This window comes from Acipenser ruthenus, chromosome 13, assembly GCF_902713425.1.
Source record: "Acipenser ruthenus chromosome 13, fAciRut3.2 maternal haplotype, whole genome shotgun sequence".
Lineage (NCBI taxonomy): Eukaryota > Metazoa > Chordata > Actinopteri > Acipenseriformes > Acipenseridae > Acipenser > Acipenser ruthenus.
The window spans coordinates 22112019-22134958 of record NC_081201.1 but is presented as its reverse complement, the minus strand read 5'-3'; the positions used below and the strand labels follow the sequence as shown (position 1 = coordinate 22134958).

Sequence of the window (22940 nt, the reverse complement as noted above, 5' to 3'; positions counted from 1 at the left end):
AGTGAAAAGGGTATAGGTGAAATCTTGTGATAGTTTCTGTATAAATATGGGACATCCCAAGCTGCAGCTAGTCATCCTAATCTTCAGACCCTGGTACTGCTGCTCTGTGAACCAGACAACCCATTTGACTCCAAATGGCAGGGTAAATATACAGCTCCTATCTAACCATTTTTAAAAGCTAGTTTAACTGTTTTAATTTGTAGAGTTCACGGTTGCAAAGCTTATTTATCTGTATTATTTGGAACCAATTAATTCTGTCTTAAATATTGTGTCTAAAGTCTGTTTAATAAAGAGTATGTCACTCATAAGTCATTTGAATCGTGATTATACTTTATTAATAATTGTCATGTTTAGGAGAATAAATATGGCAGGAGTAAGACGTAATGCATAAACAGTCAATTAAACCATAATCCTTACACGCACTAGGGGGGGGGGGGGGGGGGGATCTAATTTAATAGGACAGAATCTGATTGTTTTTAATGTTCCTTGTTTTAGATGCTTTACCTGGCAGGCTATTCCATGCATTATAAACCCGTGTTAAAAAAATGCTTCCTACCTTCTGTTCTGAACTTCAACTCAGCTTCTATTTGTGCTCACTCTCTGCTAAATTTTAAGTGTTGACTTGCTTCTCTCCATTACCCTTTTTTTTTCTTGAAGAAGCTGTAAAGCATATGTTTACTATGTTTGCTGAACTTTAGTGCCTTCTGCTGCATGTAATCAGCAGATCTATTTACAGTTGTCCTTGGGATCAGTACAGTACAGTTTGTGATAACAGTGAGTCATGCCTTAGTGAGATCTGCACAGTGACTTGTAACTTTTTCAACAGCCAGTCTGCCATTCTAGGTACTGTCCATGTTTTATAATATGTACAACATTCTATTTGTTAACAATCTATAGACTACTTTCCATCACTGAACTTTTAAAGTTAATATTGCTGCCAATATAATACTATCATAGGGTGTATTTGCAGATAAGAGCTTGCCACATTGTTGTTTTCCATCTGTATTGAATGCAAGTCTCCTCATGCATCTATTATTTAATGTGAGCTCTTTAAACAATACAGACCATCCTTTAATATGAATCACATCTCATAATGCTAAACAACATACTGCAAACTGAACTTCACACTAATAATAGATGCACAGTAGGAAAAATGGTCAACAGAGAAATGTTTCTGCTGATATACCCTGGTAGTTCCATTTGAGGTGAAACAACTTAGAACAATCTTAAGTTCCCTAGATCCTTGTCTTTTGTGGCATATCGAGAATATACAGCATTCTTCTTGCTTTAATGAAATATTCTGTAGGTGTACAGTCCGAAAGACACTAAAATGTCTCAGAGGGTCCTGACATCATAGAATGATGGTGAAAATAACATCACAGCCTGAAAAATTGCCAGCAATATTGCTCTTCTGCAAGAAATCTCTCAGTATTTTATGATAGGCAAATTGGCATATTAGCAATTTGTAATGGCAATGCATTCTAGCAATCATTGCCTTGAGTAAACTGGCATCTGCACTGGATAATGTCCCTGACCCTGGTCTCGAACAAGGTATGTGCCAAAGCTATGTAGCTATTCAGGAGTTTCATGGTCTTTTATATTAATTTATGGAATGTACACGTTCTACTTACCACCTGGTCGCTTCTCAGCTATAAATAATCCCTTGTGTGACTGATGGAAAGACATTGTATAAAAGGGGCACCTGGGTGTTTAATTCTGCAAACCATACCCAAGGTGAGTAACGATTCTATCATTTCAGTCTGAAAGACTGTCTCCATGTTATAGCCAAGCTTTAATCTTGATTACTTTGTGTTGCAGATGTTTTCACTTTGGATAGCAGCAGTTTTCCTGTTCAGCACAGTCTACAGTAAGTTGTTTATTATAAAATGAACCTACTCTAGTAGCTGTATCACCATGAAGCCCAAGTTGTGTTGTGCCTGTTGACATGTATGTGATGTTACAAAAGTGTTTGTAAGGGAAGGACAAGTTAAACAACATAATGATAAACAACATACTGAAGTTCACATTAAAAAAAATGAATTCAAAGCAGGAAAAATGTACTTAGTTTCGGTGGTCCTACTTTGGATTCGATACACATGGGATAAGAGGATGTGGCAATAGACATATAATTTCTTCAAATATATACTCTGGGTATCACTATCAACAATTACATTAAGAAAATGGTTTCTTTAAATTTCCACCCAATTTTAGCAAAAATCAAAATCAAGCTAGAAAATTGGACTAAATTACATTTTTTTCTATGGAAGATAGACGTTATTAAGATGGCAATTTCTCCTATAATAGCATATCCTCTTTCCCCTTAAAAATGCCACTTCAATACTTTAAGCAAATTAATAGAATGCTCTCCCAATTCATTTGGGGAAATAAAAAAAAAGCAAGAAGCATTAAGTGTGCTATTGATAATGGTGGACTGAAAGTATCAAACGTTTATTGGTACTACCTGGCATTTCAATCAAGATTTATTTATTTATTTATTACAAATCCTTTAATGTCAGATTCTCCTGTAGGACAATTGGAAAAAGGATATGGTTGCTCCTGATGAAATGATATAGTAACACATGGTACACCTAGTTGTCTCCGTAAAGAATGTCTCCCATCGCATTTTCATCAAATCTTTAATAAAATTGCTACAATAACTAATAGCAGAAAACAATAATATGGCTTTTCACTAATTTAGGGAAGCCCAAAGCTACAATTTAAATAGAAATCCTTTATCAATGAACATTGGAAAGCCAGAGATAACTCACTCTAGCTTTAGAACCTTACTAGATCAGTTCCATTTACAGGATGGTGATTCCAGATTGTATACTCAAATTAGAAACTCAGTTATCAATTATGGTCCCAGATTACAATGCCCAGTAATGTCACTAGAAATATGGCTAATGGATTTTAAAAATATACAGAAATATGTTTAGAAGTATTCCTTTATTAGATATAGGGTCACTTACAAGCAAACTAACTATAGATAAATATAATTTTAAAAAATATATACATCAGAAGATTCTTGGTTAACTATTTTTAGAAATATTAAAGTAGCTACCCTGAATGATAGATACAGAACAATCCAGTTTAAGAATTCATGGGTCATATTACACCCCAGCAAAGCTATCTAAATGCCTTTCTGAATCTGGGTCATTTGAACACATGATGTGGAATTGTAAAAAAATAGAACAGTTTTGGACAAATGTGTTCATCCATCTCTCTAATATAGTTGGTTTTTCTAACCCCAAAACTTTGGGTATGGAAAACTATTCTGGGAAACACAAATATTACTGATTGGACAAAACTACAAAAACTACTGCCTTTAACATTGTTGCTTATGGCAATACAAGCTATAATGTGATTATGGACATGTACAGATCCACCACATTCTGCTTTATGGAAAAAACTTTGTGGTTGAGGTAATAGCTTTATAAAGAATATATCTTTCCATGGAGTTTAAAAAAAGACAATTACATACAACTTTGGCAAAAAACCTACTGTCTTAATAATCTAGAAATACAATAGAACCAAGGGATTGTTTAAAAGTAATATCCAGGATTATTCATGAAATATAAATAATTTAATGATCAGAAGCAGTTTCATATTTTCTAATGTTAAATGAATATTAAATATATTATTATATTACTTGTGTAATATGTATTGTTAACATGTTTTGATTACTTACTATTTGTCGATTGTGGATTCTCCAAGCGTCCGTTTACAATACTGTTAATAATATTTTGTATTTTGAAGCAACTCTTTCATTTTTGGCTGTCGCTTGTAAGCAACTCTTTCATTTTTGGCTGTCGCTTGTAAGCAAAATTCCCAACTTATTGACCCTTGTCATTTTGTGGTGTGCTGAGAAAATCTTCTTGCTTTTGAAAAAAATGAATTCTGTACAGTAATTGTACAGTCCCAAAGACTGCCATCTTAGAATGATGGAGGAAAAGGATCTCACACATTGTGAAAATGACAGTGGCATTGCACTGGTGTCAAAACTTCTGACTCTCATTGCCAGACGCAATATCATAATAAGGAAATGTAAATAATAAAAATGTAAAATCTATTAAAATGTTTGAACCTACTTACTCCTTGAACATCTGAATTCAGCTCTTCTTGTGCTCTTCCAGCTGCTCAGGTCTGTTATGACAGGCTGGGGTGCTTCGTAGATACTGTGCCATGGGCTGGGACTCTACAGAGGCCTCTTGGCAAACTGCCTTGGCCTCCAGAAAGAATCAAGACCACTTTTATTCTCTTCACCAAGCAAAACCCCAGCACCTTCCAGGTAAAGCAAAGGAGTACGGGCCCTTAAGCCCTTTACATTGGCGTCAGCTTTAAATATCTTATGGTAACAGAAATTACGAAGTAGTAAAAGTGCAGAATTTTGTGAAAAACATAAAAGAAAATGTATTAAATAAAAGTATGCAACATAGAAGTGTACACTGTAGGTACTAGGTCACTTTACTTCATATATTTAATATTATATCACAATATTTTCCATATGTAATTACATTTTGTACGCATTGTCTTTTACACAAATACATTGTTTAGTGAAGGTGATGAAGCATTTCTCGTGCTGGAGGGTTTCTCCTGGTGCCTTTTTAGATTGGTTAGAAACATCCCTAATGTCTTAACGTATAAACATGTTCAATACCTGTAAACGTTTAGGAAATTAAATGTAAACTTAGTGCACATCCCTATTAACTAAGATCAGCCTTAAAGAGCAGCTTGATAAGGATCTGAAATATCAGTAGTCTTAATGAATGTATTCTTCTGTTTTAGTCATCACATCCTGGGGACTTTTTAAAAAGTTAAAACCACCCCTGTGGCCTCTATAGAGTTCATAAACATTTTAGCAGGTACACCAGAGTGTAACCATTAACCTGCCCCACTGCAACACTCTGCCCCCTGTGGATGTAAGAAATTACCATTCTAGTATCTAACCAAAAAGGTCCTGCATCATTGTGATCTAGCATTATTTTTATTTGTTTTATTTTATTTTTTACATTTTTCTAAATGCGTCATCATTTCTAGTATCTTGATGCAGTGTAAACCACTGGACTGTAAACCCAGGTAAAAAATGAAATTATACTGAAGAAAAATATAAAGATGACTATAAATAACAAATCAGGATTACTTTTTCAATGAAAATGTATTTGATAGTTTGATAAGCGGTAAACAAACTAGGTTTAAACATGGGCTAGCATTACTAAAATTGCTGCAGTGCAAAACAGTAGCAAAGGTTGCATCTCTCCATGAATTAGAATATTAATGTGCCTTCCTTCACTTCAAAGATGGCACACCTTAATCCTTTTCTCAACTTTGCGGCCGATATTTCTAGCTTAGAAAAAAAAGGAAAAAGTAACTCAATAAAACAACCATAAAAATGCTTATTTAGATTGATAACTGTGTGTTAATCAGAATCCCTATCTGTGCATACGTGAATTTCTACCACTGTCACTTTAAAATGAGGTTAGGATTATGCCAGACCACTTTCCCTGGTTTCTCTCCCCTTGATCTACTACAAACTTAACTGATAAACTTAGATTTTTAATAAAATAACTTAATTGCTCAATTAAAGTCTTATTAATCATGTATCTAACAGGCATGTTAAGACAAAAATTTGTTTTCCTTTACAATTTATTCAGGAAATCTCAGCACTAAATCCATCATCCATTTTGGCATCAAACTACAGAGGAAACAAAACTACCCGCTTCATTATCCATGGTTTTATTGACCAAGGAGATGAAAACTGGCTCAAGGACATGTGCACGGTAGGACACACACACTGATCATTGCTTTTGAAAGATGGGATAGTCATATTCATCAAGAGTGAGTAAAGGTCAGGTAAGATCAGGTCTATCTGAATTTGGTGCATATGCACTGTTTTCTATATCAGACCATTTATTTTCTGTTTTCTACTGTTTTTAAAATGATTATTTGGCATTTAAATCCTAACTGTTTAACTGTCTTCCTTTAATCCACAGCTGATGATGCAAACAGAAGATGTGAACTGTATCTGTGTCGACTGGCAAGGAGGGTCGAGAACCGGCTACCTTCAGAGTTCCCATAACATCCGAGTCGTCGCGGCGGAAATTGTCTACTTGATCAAATACTTTCAGGTGAATACAGAGGGTGGCTAGCTGTCGTTAGCAAAATAGTCACAAAATCAACAGCACAACAATGCACTTGCAACCCATGAATTACTTAATCTTGTTCACAAATATATGAAAAGTAATTCAGTAAAACGGATTATTCGCTGCTGTTACTAATGTTTGTTAAAAAAAAAATTACTTGTTTATTTATCAAACAGAGCAACTACAACCAGGCACCTGCTGATTTCCATGTTATTGGCCATAGTTTAGGGGCCCACTGTGCGGGGGAGGTCGGCAGGAAAATCAAAGGTCTGGGAAGAATAACAGGTACAGTATGTCTATAAGAAGCCATGTTTTACAGCGCTCTGGGATATGTACAACCAGTGGTTACTGTTCACAAAGATAAATGGAGCAGTAAAATTGTTTAAAAAGAGATCAATGTATAGTACAACTAGAGCAATCGTTTTGTCAGAGAGCAATCTGAAAGTTATACCAATGTACTTGCGCTAACCAAAAAGGGGTAGGTATAAATAAAGAACACAATTATCAGAAACACACTTAGAAAAGTTTACCACAGTACATTTGCAGATATTTAACAGCTTTCTTACCATGTTTTCCAGTTTTCCCATGTTTTCCCATGGTTTGCAATGTTTTTTTATTATTATTATTATTATTATTATTATTATTATTATTATTAATAATATTTGTACAGTATATGCTTTACTTACTATTCTTCTCTAGGCTTTACAATGCTTACCTATGCTTTACCTTGCTTTCACTGTGCATTATTACACACTGGTATGCTTTAAAACCATGTGCTTGAACCCTGGTATTGTGTAAGATGACCTTCCCAATTTTATTTCATAAATGTTTAGTAGCAGTGTTCAGTATTTACCCACTTGTTGGGTGACACATGGGAAACAATGCTGTTAAATCCTAATCGTGCACAAATATAACACATTGGAAGAAAGATGATTTCTAATGTGTGTTTTATACAGTTATAAGAGTTCAACTTGCTGTTAGGTGTTTTCTCATGTAGATCCTCAGATGAGCAATTGCAGTTATCAGTACTTTAAACTGGCTCCCATTTAACCTGCTTAGCTAAGACATCTCTTGTGTTTTTGTAAATTGTAAATTATTATTAATAATCACCGTTTAGGTAGATAGGGGGCTGGATGGTTGTTAATGTAAAGGGCCAACATTTTGACATCTGAATGTATTAGTGGGGTCCTTGTTAGTGATGATTTAACCCCTGATTCACCATAGCTTGGTTACAGATAGTTGGTTATAGAGAACTTCAATAAGCTACCATTAAGTGGTTTACCTGTCGTAAAGCTGTGTCTTCTTACTGAAGTAACATTTCGCCTTCGAACCCTGGGTCCATCAATGAGGACATCCAATTAAGTTTTTTCAGCCTATACTGGGACTGTAGGGGTTATAATTATATGCTAACTAAATTTTTATTTATTTTTAAACCCACAGGCCTAGACCCTGCAGAGGCTTATTTTCAGAATGCAGCGAATTTAGTACGATTGGATGCTAGTGATGCAGTTTTTGTTGATGTCATCCATACAGATTCTGCACCCATGGTTCCTTATCTTGGTAAGGGGTTTAGTTTTTTTTGTCTTTTTCTCAGCACGGTGTGTATAAACTAGGGACACCTTAAAAATGTGTTTCTACAGACCCCTTAATTTCAGTTTCGAATAAAATAGAGAAAAGCAGTTATCACCATGTTTTTATCTACACTCTGCAAAATGTGTAGTTTCTGCTAATACAGTAGGTTTCAACGGGGACTTGACTTATAAATATAGGTAACCCCCCTGTTTTGAGGAGGATGCATTAGTTACACCTCCTGAGTTAAACTGTTTAAACCACAAGTAAGGTATGGAAGTAAGAGATTCAAACCACTTAATAACCCCCTAAACACCCCCTGAACCTGTAGTTAAGGGGGGCATAGAGGGTTAAACACCCCTTAAAAAAGGGGAAAAAACAATAAGGAGAAAATGAAAGGATTTGGTTTGATAGTGACACCTAGTGAAACATTAGCTGCTAACACGTCTTACTGCATTCTAGGATTGGGAATGTCCCAAGCTGTCGGCCACCTTGACTTCTATCCAAATGGAGGAGAACACATGCCAGGATGTGATAAGAATATTGTTTCACAAATTGTAGATTTGGATGGCATATGGGAAGGTCAGTTTGTGTTTATTTATTTATTTATCCACGCTGTATCTTTAAGAATCAGAATCTTAAGCAAATGTCCTCAAGCTATCGTGCCCGTGGATGAAGGCTGTACCGTCTGGTAGATCAGTGGTTCTCAAACATTTTGGGCCGCGCCCCCCTTCACACACATACACACACACGTACATATATTGGTACAAATAAAATCCAACATTCCTGAAGGTTCTCTGTATGTCACTGCTTTTTTTTTGCTTTTTTTTCTTTTGCACAAACCAGCCACCGATCCATCGTAATAAGAGCAAACTTAGCACTGCAAATTACAGTTTACCAATTGTGACCAAGGCTTACTACATAGTAAGCTGATAAACAACATACATTATCAGATGTTAGCGGACTTCATCCGAAAATATGCAAGCTTAAAAGGCACCAGTCAGATGCACAGTGCCATCTACAAACTTTGGCATGCCTGGAGGTGTCAGCGTAAAGATTTGTTTTAAGTTAATATAAATTAAAGAGAAAAATACCCCTAGAGTCTGCGAGAGCGGGGGCGGAAGATGACTCAACGTTGGACAACACGGTTAACGACTTAGGAATGGAAACGGATATGAGTATGGAGAGTACTTCACAAAAGACTAGTTCAAGATCTGCAGTTAAAGACATGGAACTCCAGGTTTGTGTCTGCGGCTGGAGCAAGGCGACAACGGTCAGGGGTTTGAAGATTCATCAAGGGAGAATGAAATGCTTGAGGGAGAAGGGACAAGGGCCTCGCATTGATCAATACTTCTTACGAAGTCAGTCAAGTCAGTCGAATGAAATCCAGCGACAGGAAGCAAACCACAGTTCGCAGGATATCAGCACCCCTGTCATAGATGTGAGGAGGACTTGCATGGACACAGTTAGTGATGAACCTAATGATCCTTGTGAACCCGGTCAGACAAACCAGCATAAGAGAGAAAAGAACCTCAACGGGCACAAGCCTGGAGTTAAATGGCCAAGAGCTTGTGAGAAAACTGCATGGGACACAGTAAACACAGATCTCTGCGTTGCATTGGAAAGATTAAGTGGAACAGTTGAAAAGAAGCTGGATAAATTTGGGGACATCATCTACGCATATGGAAGTGAGAGGTTTGGAGTTGAAAAAAGGAAGGAAAAAGTACAAACTATTCCTGGAAAGTCTAGACGGCAGCAGGAGATTGAACGCTTAGTTAGAGAAAGGAGACAGCTGAGGAACCAATGGAGAAGAGCAGAACAAAGTCAGAAGGAGGGAATCAATCTCTTACAAAGGGTCATAAAAGATAAGCTTGCAACATTGCGCAGAGCTGAGCGCCTACGGAAACACTACAAAAAGAAGGAGCGTGCAAGAGCTAACTTTTATAAAGACCCATTCAAATTTGTAAAGAAGTTATTCACCAGTGAGAAGAATGGCACACTAAAAGCATCTAAGGTTGAGCTGGAGAGATATTTGGAGGAAACACATACAGATTCAAAAAGGCAGGAGCCTATGTCAATTCCGTCAGACATCCCACCTATCAATCCACCAGAATACCAAATGGAGGACTGTGCACCTAAGTGGAAAGAAATAGAGCAAGCTGTGAAAAAAGCAAGGGCTTCATCATCTCCAGGGCCTAATGGAGTACCGTACAGAGTGTACAAGAGTGCTTCAGGAGTTCTACGAATTCTGTGGAAATTGATGAAAGTGGCATGGGAAAAACAGGTTGTACCAAGAGCATGGCGCCGAGCAGGTGGAGTCTTTATACCTAAAGAAAAAGATTCTACAAGCATCAGTCAGTTTCGTCCCATTTCCCTATTAAACGTAGAAGGCAAGATTTTCTTCAGCATTATTGCTCAGAGATTGTCAGCTTACCTATTAAAGAACTGCTTCATTGACACTTCAATACAAAAAGCGGGCATTCCAGGTTTCCCAGGTTGCTTAGAACACATCAATGTGATCTGGCAACAAATTCAATCAGCTAAAAAGGAGAGGAAGGAGCTCCATGTGACATTCCTGGATTTGGCTAATGCATATGGTTCAGTGCCACATGAACTACTTTGGGCAGCATTTGATTTTTTCAGTGTACCGATGACAATAACAAATTTAGTGAAAGCCTATTTTGGAGATTTGCAATTCAGTTTTTCAACTTCAGAATTCAGCACTACATGGCAATGCCTAGAGGTTGGAATAATGGCAGGATGCACCATTTCTCCACTGGCTTTTACCATGGCAATGGAAGTAATCATTAGGGCATCAAAATGGGTAGTAGGAGGAGAGCGCTTGGCTTCTGGAATGCGACTACCACCAATTCGAGCATACATGGATGACATGACAACCATGACTACAACAGTAGCCTGCACTAATCGATTATTGGGCAAATTAACCAATAACATTGAATGGGCACGAATGCAATTCAAGCCCACTAAATCAAGGAGCATCTCTATAATTAAAGGCAAAGTGGTGGATAAAACATTCTTCATTAATGGTGAGGCAATACCAACAGTGTCTGAGAAGCCAGTGAAGAGTCTTGGGAGATGGTACGACGGGGATCTAAAGGACACAGTTCGTGTGGGAGAAGTTAGACAACAAGCAGTGGAAGGGTTGAAGAGCATAGACAGCTGCGCTCTACCAGGTAAACTAAAACTCTGGTGCTTTCAGTTTGGTCTACTGCCGAGGTTGCTGTGGCCACTGACTGTGTACGAGGTTTCTTTGACAACAGTAGAGAAGCTGGAAGCTTTAATCAGTTCATACATCAGGAAATGGTTGTGAGTTCCATTCTGCCTCAGCAGAGTGGGACTTTATGGTAAAGGAATACTGCAGCTACCAGTCTCTGCTCTAACCGAGGAGTTTAAGTGCGCCAAGGTCAGACTGGAAATGACATTAGTAGAGTCACGCGATAAATGCGTAAGGGAGGCAGCACCTGTGTTGAAAACTGGAAGAAAGTGGGCGGCAAAGAAAGCTGTGGAAGATGCAAAGGCTGCCCTTCGAATTGGTGATATCATGGGGCAAGTTCAGCATGGAAGAGGGGGTCTTGGTTTCAGTTCAACTCCTCCTACATGGCACAAGGCGGCCCCAGCTCAAAGGAGGAAGCTGGTAGTCAACGAGGTGCAAAAGCAGGAGGAGAGGATGAGGTGTATAAAGGCCATTTCCCAGGCCAAACAGGGAGAATGGATGAGATGGGAGAGTGTGGAACATCGCAAGATTGGCTGGCAAGACCTATGGTCAATGGAACAGAGCAGGATCAGTTTCCTCATCAGGTCAACATATGATGTTCTCCCATCACCACAGAACCTAAACCTCTGGGTAGGAGAGGATCCCTCATGTCCTTTGTGTTCAACACCTGCAACATTAAGGCACATTTTGACAGGATGTAAGGTGGCTCTTAGCCAAGGACGGTTTACTTGGCGCCATGACCAGGTGCTGCAATGTTTGGCCTTAGCATTGGAAGACAAGCGTAACATGACCAATAAGTTGCCACCTGTTCCATCAAAACATTACACACAAAAGACAACATTCCTCCGCCCAGGAGAGCAACCACCAAGAAAAGGTGTTAAAACCAATCCTCGCCCAGGACAACTGGAAGCTGCTAGAGACTGGAATATGCTGGCAGATGTTGGTCAACGGCTTATTTTTCCACCTGAGATTGCCACCACTAACCTTCGACCAGATATTGTCTTGTGGTCTGGATCAGCACGCCTTGTTCACCTGGTAGAGTTAACAGTGCCATGGGAGGATGCTGTAGATGAGGCGTATGAGAGGAAGAAACTGCGGTATGCTCAACTAGCCACTGAAGCGGAACAGCGAGGATGGAGAGTTCGGGTTTACCCAGTGGAAGTGGGTTGTCGAGGATTTGTGGCACACTCTACAACCCGGTTTCTCAGAGACGTCGGATTCAGTGGCCAAGAGTTGCGTCGCACAGTGAAGAACTTATCTGAAGCAGCAGAGAGGAGCAGCAACTGGCTGTGGTTGAGACGGAAAGATTCTGGCTGGGGACAGGTAAGTAAGCTGGGCTGAGTTGAGTGGGGGACGGAGGGGGGTGATGCTGGGACGCCAGAATCACCGTCGAGCCCTCTTGAGGTGTCGTGGGCTAGTCGACGAAACACTGAGGATGGAAGGTGCCCACTTGAAAACCCCATAGATGTACCCTACTTAGCTCAATCCAGACGGTTGTCATGCTGATGCGCTGGGGAGGCCGCACTTTGGTTGATCCCCGGAGCCAGCATCGCAGCCGTTGTGTGTGCTGATGCGCCAGGGAGGCAAAATAAGCTGATCCCTGGAGCCAGCATTACACTTCAGCCATTAACACCAGACAGAAGGATATCTACATCATCATATGGAAGGAAACTTAAATGGATGGAGACACATATGGATCACATTAGTTTACTGTAAAGCTACGTCTTAGTTGGTGCTTATCTTGGCGAGAGCCGAGTTCAAATCAGCATGAAGTTTTAACATCTACTCTCGTGTAATGGAAATCATATAACGGGAAATTTTGGCTGGTATTAAATTCCATGGATTTGCTACCTTGGGGGATTTTTTCACTTAGCATGTTCACAAAAAGAATTGTCACAGTTTTGCATTTATACTTTTAATTCCAAAAACATTTAAATAATTGTTTGCTTAATTAAATAGTAACAGTAACTCGTTATAGCATCTACAATGTCACTGCAGAAACTTGGAGAACAAAGGTGGCCTCCTAATCAGTTACAGTATTTATCATTCTTATATACCGGCAAACTTTTACGATAAGCATTTGCTATCTCTCAGTTTTCAAATGTAAGCTATGGTTCACAACATAACACAGAGGAAGTACTATCATGTAGTAATTGCAGGGCAGTATTGCCACGGGTGAAATCTTTAACAATAAAGCCAAAATGAAAATGCTTTTATTTGCTTCAAAATCATTTCAAACTGGTTAATAAGACTAGTAAGCAGTGGCAAAATCAGCTCAGTATTATAGGGTGCAAACCTAACTCATTTTCCTGTTTTGTTTTGTTTATGGACTTTGAGATACCTGTACTAGTCGTATCTACAACGTATTGACAATAACAATCAACCGTTTTGTTACAGACTTTCAACAAGTCTAAACACAAACAATTCTGGCTGTTAATTAAACCCTTGTAAAAAAAAAAAAAAAAAACACAAAAATGCTTAACACAAAAAAGAACAGCTACTATAAGCAGGCAGTTTACAATGCCTCTGGGTTTCTGATCTAGATTTTTTAAATCCATTGATGGAAATGTCCGGTCTACAAGCAAATTGGCTTAATCACTGCTATTCTCATATCCACTTTGATATCTGACACATTTCCCTTGTCCAGGGCTTATTTAACATGTTCTGTATACCACCAGTCTGGCAGAGGGCAGAATCGCTACGACTACTGTATGCAATCCTCTGATTGGTGGAAGTATTATTAGCGATCCAATCAAAACAGACAATAAAGCCCAAATAAATTATCCGCCCATTATAAGGTATAGCCTAGGTCAGGGATTTTCAACCGGGGGTATGCGTATAAGAATAAGGGTCATAGAAATGCAGAAATAAAAAAAATGATCTTTAATTTTAACGGTATTATACATTCTCTAAACCATGATTATTTAATCTTTGTTTAGCAGCTCAAAGTTAACCGCTAATGAAAAAAAAAATTGCATGGACTTCCACTCTGATAAAGGTGAAGCAGGCGTCTGGCGATTGTGTCTGGACAGCGGTCTGTGCTGCTCATGATCTTTGCTGTTTTCAACTTGTCGTATCAGTGAAGCGCAGTGTTTCTGCATTTTTTAGTATAAGTATTAAGTATAAATGCGTATTAAGTATAAATGCTCAGGTAAACATAAATAGTCATCACAATACTCATATTTTGACGGTTTTTGTTTATTACCGCGGCTGCATTTTATTAACAGCAATAGCGGCTGGTTGAATATGTGCTCAGTGTTTGATACATTTCTTACCTGCAATAGAAAAAATGTCAGAAAGTGCAAAGCGACAAAGTTATACAGAGTACCTTTAGATCATTTTTAGTTAGTAATGGATTATAGTTTTATCTTGAGGTTAATGTTTTCGATACTGTAAACATTTTAAACGGCACACATAATTATGCTGTGGTGGGGAGTAAATAGTAACGTGCTTCATTTTTAAAACTTTGCATCCAAGTTTTAAAAATGAAGCCTGTTTGATTTTCTGTCCCAGACTGTTGTGTAAAATTATATATTAAATAAACAGGGTAAAAAAAGAAATGTGTTAACCAGATTATTCTGCCTTTTATTGCTGTGGCACCATTAAGTGAGCGAAAACTGCAGGGTACTTTAGCTGAAACCTCCTGACAGAAGGGGTGCAGTTTCAAAAAAAGGTTGAAAACCCCCTGGCCTAGGTTAAGATGTGCACATAATTAAAAAACAAAAATTATCCTGAAACTTCTAACGCCCCCCAGTTTGAGAACCACTGTAGTAGATGACTGTGATGGGAGTCCCAAGCCTTCATTGAATGGGCACTATTGCTGTTAGAGTTTTCTTTTCCTTAGAAACAATATTTGAAACCTGTACAGTACAGCCCCTTTATAACGTGGCCCTTTAGGCTAACTTTTTTAAAAATTTTGCACACGAAACCGGGTTTAAAATGTACTGACAGGTTAGATCTGGTTATCAAATTGTCGGTTTCCTCGTGATACGTACCTGAGTAACTCTCAAATGAATTTTAAAAACAAGCCATTTGAACAACCGCTCAATTCTTTGTGTACCTTAAGGGGTTATTTTCATTGTGGTATTTTATTTATTTTTTTGGTAGTGAACAGCTGTTTGATTAAAAAAAAACAAAAGAAAACTCACACGCCATCCTGCTGTAGTCCAGGTATCAAAACAAGCATGTCCGACTCCAGGACAAATCGGTACTGTACAGTTTTTTGTTTGTGGCAGGTGTGCCACCTGTGCAGATTTGCTTAGTTATGTATACTCTGAATAATGAAATAATCACACCTGTTACACATTAAAGGCATTTACATTTCAAAGACTTCTGTAAGTGACACTTGCAATTCCCAGCCTAAAGTCAAGGACACAAGGGACATTTAAAAAAACAAAACCACCAATGATCTTACTGAATAACGATCTTACTGAAGAGCAAGTGTTTTGTGTTAAGACCTCTTACCATATTCATAGTACAGACCACTTGCTTTCAGTGTTTTTAGCTGTGTTCTATGACTCTCTCAATAAAGTTCCATTACACGGTGGTGTTCAGTGGAAGTGAACCTCCTGGCTGCTATACTGTTTATAACCTCTAGACATAGGTAGGACATGTTTTTGTCCTGTTTGAATGATTAGTCTACTTTTGCCATTGATTTTATAATGTTTTTTCTTGCCGTCTTCTCCTTGAATTATATGTGTATCTCAAGGGTTCTATCCTGGCTAAATAAATGTAATTGTTTTCACATTTCCATTTTACATCATGCTAACAAACAGTTCGATTTGAAAAGGCATACCCTTTACAGCAGTGGTTCTCAAACTGTGGGTCGCGACCCCATTTGAAAGTGCCTTTCAATGGAGTCACGAATACTTCTGCAATTTAAAAAAAAAAAAAAAAAAATCAAAAATGTCACCTGCAGGCAAAGCACGGTTCTTTTCAAGGGAAACCTATCGATTTATTTCAGTGAAAGTTGACAGAGCTAAGTGGACAAACGAAAGTACTCAAGTTGGCAGCTACAACTAACGAGAAGGCTCTCTGTGCATCTTTTACTGTGTCACACTAGATAGACAAAACTGGTAAACCCCACAATATTGCAGGTGGTTTTGATTATGAGGGGACAAAGTGCTGCAAGCCAGCTTGATTCGCTTCCCCTGTCTAATGACACTGGTGCCTGGCGTATTCACATTATGGCTATTGACCTGTACAAGCAAGTGATCGTCAAGGTAAAGCGAAGTTTGCTATTCAATTGGATGAAATGACTCATGTGTCAGGTGCTGCTCAGATGTTGACCTACATTAGATTTGAAGATTAAACTCTTTGCTCTTTTTGGATGGTTTTGTCTCCGATGCTGGCTTGGAATGGCAGCACTGTGTAGGCATTTGCAGTGACAAGTGCTCGTGCCATGTCAGGAAAAAACAGCGGGTTAGTCACCAGAGTGCAGGCTCTTGCACCACAAGCCATTTGGACTCACTGCATGATACAAAGACAAGCCCGTGTTGCAAAAAAAATGCCATCCGTTCTGAAACAAGTTCTTGATGAAGCTGTACGCATTGTCAACTTTATCAAGGCTCATCTAACAAGTGCCTGCCTGTTTGGAGTTTTGTGTGATGAGATGGGAGCAGAGAATAGGCAGCTACTTTACCACATGGAAGTTTGCTGTCTGTCGCGGGGCAAGGTGCTCAATCGTTTGTTTGAGCTCAGAGAAGAAGTGAGAATATTTCTTTCTGACAACAATTCTCTGCTGGCCGAAAAGCTTGTAGATGCTAAATGGCTTGCTTTGCTAGCTTACCTTGCAGATATTTTCGATCTCTTGAATATATAACATGTCACTCCAAGGACGAGATACATCTGTCCTTACTCTCATTGACAAAATCGAAAGCTGGATCAAGAAGCTGGCCTTGTGATACGTTCGTGTCTGGAAGCATTTTATTTATTAGTTAACTTTTTTGATGAGAGCACCTTTTCAAAGAGTGACTTACAATCCATTATCACCAGCCACCTGGAAAGCCCTCAGCTACAGTTTTGAGACTACTTCCCTGAAAAGTATCAGAAAGCAGAAGGGTGGATTAGAAACCCCTTTATTACTGAAGTGCTAATTTGCCGCTTACACAGAAGAAACATTGATGGACCTTTCTTGTGACAAGACACTGAAGCTCAGATTTTTTCAGCAAACTCTGCTAACTTTTGGATTTCTGTGCGACAAGAATACCCAGAGCTATCATCTGCAGCTCTGAAAGCATGCATGCCTTTCCTGTCTACCTATCTTTGTGAATTGGGTTTTTTCTGCACTCACTTTACTAAAAAAACAAGTACAGGACCCGCCTCGCTGTTGAATAGGACCTTCGTCTTTACCTCAGCCACACGGAGCCCCGTTTCAAGCATTTGTGTTTATCCATGCAAGCTCACCCCTCTTATTAGGTAAGTAATGTAATTTTAAAAAAAAAGTATTATTTTTTATACTGTTGGCTGTAAAAATAAGCAATGGCTATGTTTTAGTTTTGTTGATATTGCCTTGTAATGGATGCTTTACTTATCAATACTAACTATTCTGCAGTAGTAGTACAGGGCAGTGGGGTCGCAAAATATTTTTTATTGGTAGGAAGGGGGTCGCAGTGCCTCGAAGTTTGAGAACTGCTGCCTTAGAGTATGCTTTGTTTTTGTTAAAAAACAGAAAAAAAGAAAAACGAAATTGTAGTTTATCTTTGAGTGGCATCTTTAAGTGGAATGACCTATACAGGTTGACAGAATTCTTCTGCACAGCATGTTTTCTTTGTAATTTATACTGTTTTGATTTAATAGGAACCCGGGATTTTGTGGCCTGCAATCACCTGAGATCTTATAAATATTACGCCGACAGCATCTTAAACCCAGAAGGCTTTGTTGGATACAAATGTAATTCAACAGAGGATTTTGTGGCTGTAAGTTTTATCACCATGGCACTGACTTTCAGCACAGCAAATGTAGGCTATTAAATGAACAGTTGACCATCCAACAGTAACATAAAGTATAGGTAACCTTCTTTAGTGAAAGGATTAAGTGCGTGCCTCTTTTATATTTAAGAAGTCAATATTACTGTACACACAATTCCACTCGATAATAAAATAAAAAAGCAAAGAGAACAGGATATTACTTCATCAACTAACTAACGCCCTTAGAAAGGTTATAATTGTGTTACTTCATCAACTAACTAACACCCTTAGAAAGATTATAATTTTCAGTTTTACGTTATTATGCATAGTTTTGATAAGAATGTCAATTACGCCCAATTATTGTTTATTAATTATAATAAAAGTTTCAAGCGCTGCGCTGAACTGAACGGCTGAATGAATCTGACAAATAAGTTAAACTGAGGGCGATGTGCTTCACACACTTCTAAATAAAACGGAAAGAAAACTGGTTTGAAACGTTTACAAACGTAATAAATACACAAGCAAATTTACACACATAAATATAGGCCGAAAATATTATTCAGGGTAGCAGTAAAACTAAACAAATCAGAGTAGTTATGATAATCATACGGAGTAACCTCCTACAAATTACATACAGACTTGAATCTGTTAATAATACCACGATAAGAGCAGACAGGATTTGTGCCTGTTCTTCATTTAACTTGGTTTCGCCTTTGCCGTGTTCATAAATTAAAAGACAACAATCAATAAACAATTTAAATAAAGTCAGTAATTCATAAACTATTTACATATTGAAACAAACTAATACAAAAACATGACCATGGTGTATAAAATATATACATGAACCATTGGCCAAATGCAGTTTGCCTCTTGAAATCCCAGAACCAGCGCACATTTATATACAAGCGTATGCATTGTGTCTTTTCTAACAAGCATTAGATTTAGAAGGGGGAAAAAAACTGTATAGTTATTTAAATAAAGACCAGTATTTAATAATTTTACAAACCTGCCGTTCATCTTCTGCAGACAGTTCCAGGTGTACACTGCATGCGCCAAACGTCTAGAACGTGCGCGAGACCAAACTGCTGTGCGGCCGCGCACGCGCGCAGCTTAGAGGACACCTTATTAAAAGAAACGGCTCTTCTTCACAGTGACAGGAACACATTGTATTGATTATAAACCATGCACAAGACATATCAGTACATCTTACCATACAATTTAGTTATAAAATTAAGACAATAAGGTGTATTTTTATGTAGGAAGATGCGAGCCCTATGAAATGACAGTAATTCATATTATTAGGTCAGTTATACTGGAATTCATTTGTCAAAGCAGGTTGTATAATTAGACAATTAGAGAAACAGAATTTGTTAAATTGCAAACCAGTGATATAAACTAAAGCATGCTACTTTTGTGACACGCAGGGGAAGTGTTTCCCGTGCCCCACTGGAGGCTGTCCTGTGATGGGTCACCACTCTCCTACATTCAAGGCACCCGCTGGCACTGTAAACATGAAGTTCTATCTGAACACCGGCGATGCCAGACCCTTCATGCGTACGTATGCATATCAATTATCTTAGATACAATTCGATAATAAATACAAGACCCTGATACTGACACAATACAACCAACTGAAAGTTCTTTGTATCAGATGAAAAATGACATCATATTAAATTAACTACAGTATGTTCCAAATATACAGGGCACAAACCATACAGGGTGATTCATAATTGATGCAACAATTTTGTTTGGCATTATTTTAAATTCTATTTAAATATTGACATTATTGAACAACCCTCTGGTTGTCAAGAGGTGTGTCACAGTGTCTCTGTCATAGACATTTTTGCTTTGCATGTCATCTTGTTCCCCAAACCACTAGAGACCTCCAACACCGGACACAGCACACCTGTTTCTCCTCAAACAATGCTTTGGAAGCAGCTCAATCAGATTGTTTGGCCAGTCAGTCTAAATGTACTGTACTGTAGCGGGGCCCAGATACACCTCCCTTTCTACAAACTAAAATCTCACGAGTCAAAATGTTTTCCTAATTGACTTGTTCTGATTGTTACCTCATGGATGTGTTTTAGAAGTTGTGGATGATGCATTCTTGTTTTTACATTGTTAACTTGCAGCTTTCCCTTTTCTCCACGCAGGCTGGCGCTACAGGGTTACAGTAACTATAACGGGGGACCGAGATGTGTCAGGCACTCTGAGAGTGTCCTTGTATGGGACAAACGGAAACACGAGACAGCATGAAATCGCCAAGTGAGTTATTCCTCTACAGATTTACACCAGGGGCTATCAAAAACAAGTGTATTGTATTTGAAATGGGATTGCATTTGTTTAAAGGATTAGAGATTGTACTTCAGTAACAAATTCAATCCCCACATCCTGGTGACATTTACCCGTGTGGTCTCAAAAAGGCTCTTGAATGTCCTCTCACTACAGATGTATAAGGTTAATGAAGGGTAAACAAATATTGTGAGCACACTTGAGAACACGGTGCTTAAGTACAGCTGTAAGGTAAGCAGTTGTGGGAAGATGTTCTCCAACTCCGCCAACTCAGGATATAGAGGAATACATTTGACCTTGGGGTACATTTGACCTTGAGTAGAAGAGATGTATGTTCTGTGTCTGGAATAATATTGTAACACACGCCATGAAATTGATAGTGTTTAGATACTGTTAGGAAAGTGTAAGCAGAGTTCACAAAGATCAGCTTCACACACACGCAGCTAAGCAAGATATATAAAGCTTAACTGAAAATCCTCTCCTGATGACAGACTATCACCATACCCGACCGCTTCTCCCAGAACATTAGTAATGGACTAGGTGCTAATTTGTTGTGTCTAATGATAATGTTTACGCTATATGTGTGTAACCTTTGAGTACTGGAATCGATAAATAGAAACTTACTGACACAGCAATAGGTATTGTGCACACTCATTTACAGACATCCCATTCGTTTTGTTACAATGGTACACCGGTGTGTAACTGTTAACCTGCCCCCCTGAACTCTGGTTTAGTTATCCCTCTCTTCCCCAGGCCCATGTTAGCAGTACATACCATTATATAACTTTGGAAGAATGGATTCATTGGGTGGGGCAGTTGCGCTTAGAAAGTTTGGGAACCACATGCAGTAGATCACCAGCATGGGTCACACTTCATTTTAGGGGCATTACAATGAAACTGCTTACAAATAGTTTGCTAACATATTAATGCACGTTTAATTTTTTTGTTAATGTTTAATTCAGGGCATTCCAACAGATGATGAGATCCACAATATGTGTCCTTTGTTTTTGTTTTTATAAATTAGCCAGTAAGTTTGAACAGCTCTGGTTTGGTTAGTAAATAATAACAAATACATCTGATGTGATAAAAACAATGGTTATGGTGGCTGATCTAGCCTGTGTTACATCATGTGTCTTCAGCAGGCAACGAGAACTGAAGAGCAGCTTCTCATCTTTAATTAGCTATTATCAAAACATGAACACGACGTTAGTAAGTTAGTTATTTAGTTATTAACAGCTAATACACACAAAAATGGTTTATTGATCAATACCAGTAGGCTACCTGCTGCATCAGCAGCACAGTGCAATATTTATTCCAAAACCACAGTGAAGAGAGATAGGTCCTGATGTTTCTGTCTTTACTTACAGAACAAAACTCAGACCCGGAAGCACATACAGTGCCTACGTCGATGCAGAGGTGGATGTTGGGGAAGTGAAAAAAGTGAAGTTTCTCTGGGATAATAGTCAAATCAACCCTCTCCTGCCTAAGCTTGGAGCACAAGTATTGGTCTTGCAGCGCGGAAAGGACAGACAGGTGTATGTAGACCTGTTATAGTTTACATGAGCCACACTCACCTTCTTGTTTTAAACTTGTACAAACTAGGATTTGGGCAGGTGGTATATCTTGCCTCAATTGTTATTTTTTTAGTTTTATTATTATTATTATTATTATTGGAACGTATGTATTCATTCATTATACAATGCTCACCATTGTTTAATCTGAACACAGATTAATTTATATTGATTTAATGTGGGTAGATTCTGTTAATTGATTAACTTTTGCAGTATTTTTAGAATATAACTTTTTTTCTCCCTGGCACATGATTTTAGATTATAACAGATGAACACTAGAGGGTGCTGTTGACACATTTTTCACAGGGATTTTCTCTGATTTTCAGACTGCAGTTCTGTGGGAGTGGGTCAGTCCGTGAAGAGGTCCTGCAGCCCCTAGATCCATGCTAAAATGTTTAGAGTTAATGTTGACAGCCTTGGTGTTTTAAATAAAGACAACTGAAGCATTGTTGCCCTAGTCTGTGATCTGATGGTGTACCAATCTTAGCAGTCAATACCGACATGTTGTTTTAGTGTCAAATTATCACCCATCCAAAACCTCTAGTTCTCAATGTTCTTTTAAAGACAATCAACAGATTGTACAGGGTATCACTGGCTAACATGATGTTATTTTAAGATTTTAATGACAATTTGGCTTGGTTGATTACCATGGTTTACGTAGCTAAAATAATTTCAAGATATCTGTAAATTAATTTTAGATATCTTCAAAAAGATCCCAATTAGTCAGGTGATTCATTTCAAGATAAATAATGTATTGAGATCATGAAATATTTAAAGATAGCCTGATATTTTTAATGATATCTTGAAATGTAACTTGAGATATCTCTAAATGATTGTTTGGCTTGCCCTAATACACTGCTGTGCACTAGAAGTTGCAGGTGCTTACTACTATAAAGACACTTTGGTTGATCTAGCCTACATTTCATACATCTATGGCAGGCAATCCGAGCTAAAGAGGAGCTATTGAACTCCTAGTCATGTATGCATGGTAGATAAGGGCAAAGTGCCTTAACTCAGACTTATACAAAAAACAAAAAGTAATCATCAAAAGGTAAGGGAACAAAAATAATAATAATAATTTTTATATATATATATATATATATATATATATATATATATATATATATATATATATATATATATATATATATATAAATAATTTTAGTCACATGCAGTATAGCCTTAGGTCAGGTAACACAAGATCTTAATGAATTAAACCAGTATG

General features: G+C 38.0%; 1 protein-coding gene across 1 annotated transcript; it reads left to right on the top strand.

Moving 5' to 3' along the window:
* The first annotated feature begins 1609 nt into the window (after positions 1–1609).
* LOC117417614 (pancreatic triacylglycerol lipase-like) lies at positions 1610–22163 on the top strand. Its single transcript, XM_034029758.2, has 12 exons — positions 1610–1867; positions 4134–4288; positions 5652–5777; positions 5991–6125; positions 6317–6425; positions 7581–7700; positions 8172–8291; positions 17743–17861; positions 19277–19406; positions 20006–20117; positions 21512–21679; positions 22042–22163. Exons 1-12 carry the CDS (start codon positions 1819–1821, stop codon positions 22103–22105), a joined length of 1407 nt encoding a protein of 468 aa, XP_033885649.1. The 5' UTR covers positions 1610–1818; the 3' UTR covers positions 22106–22163.
* Positions 22164–22940: the final 777 nt, after the last annotated feature.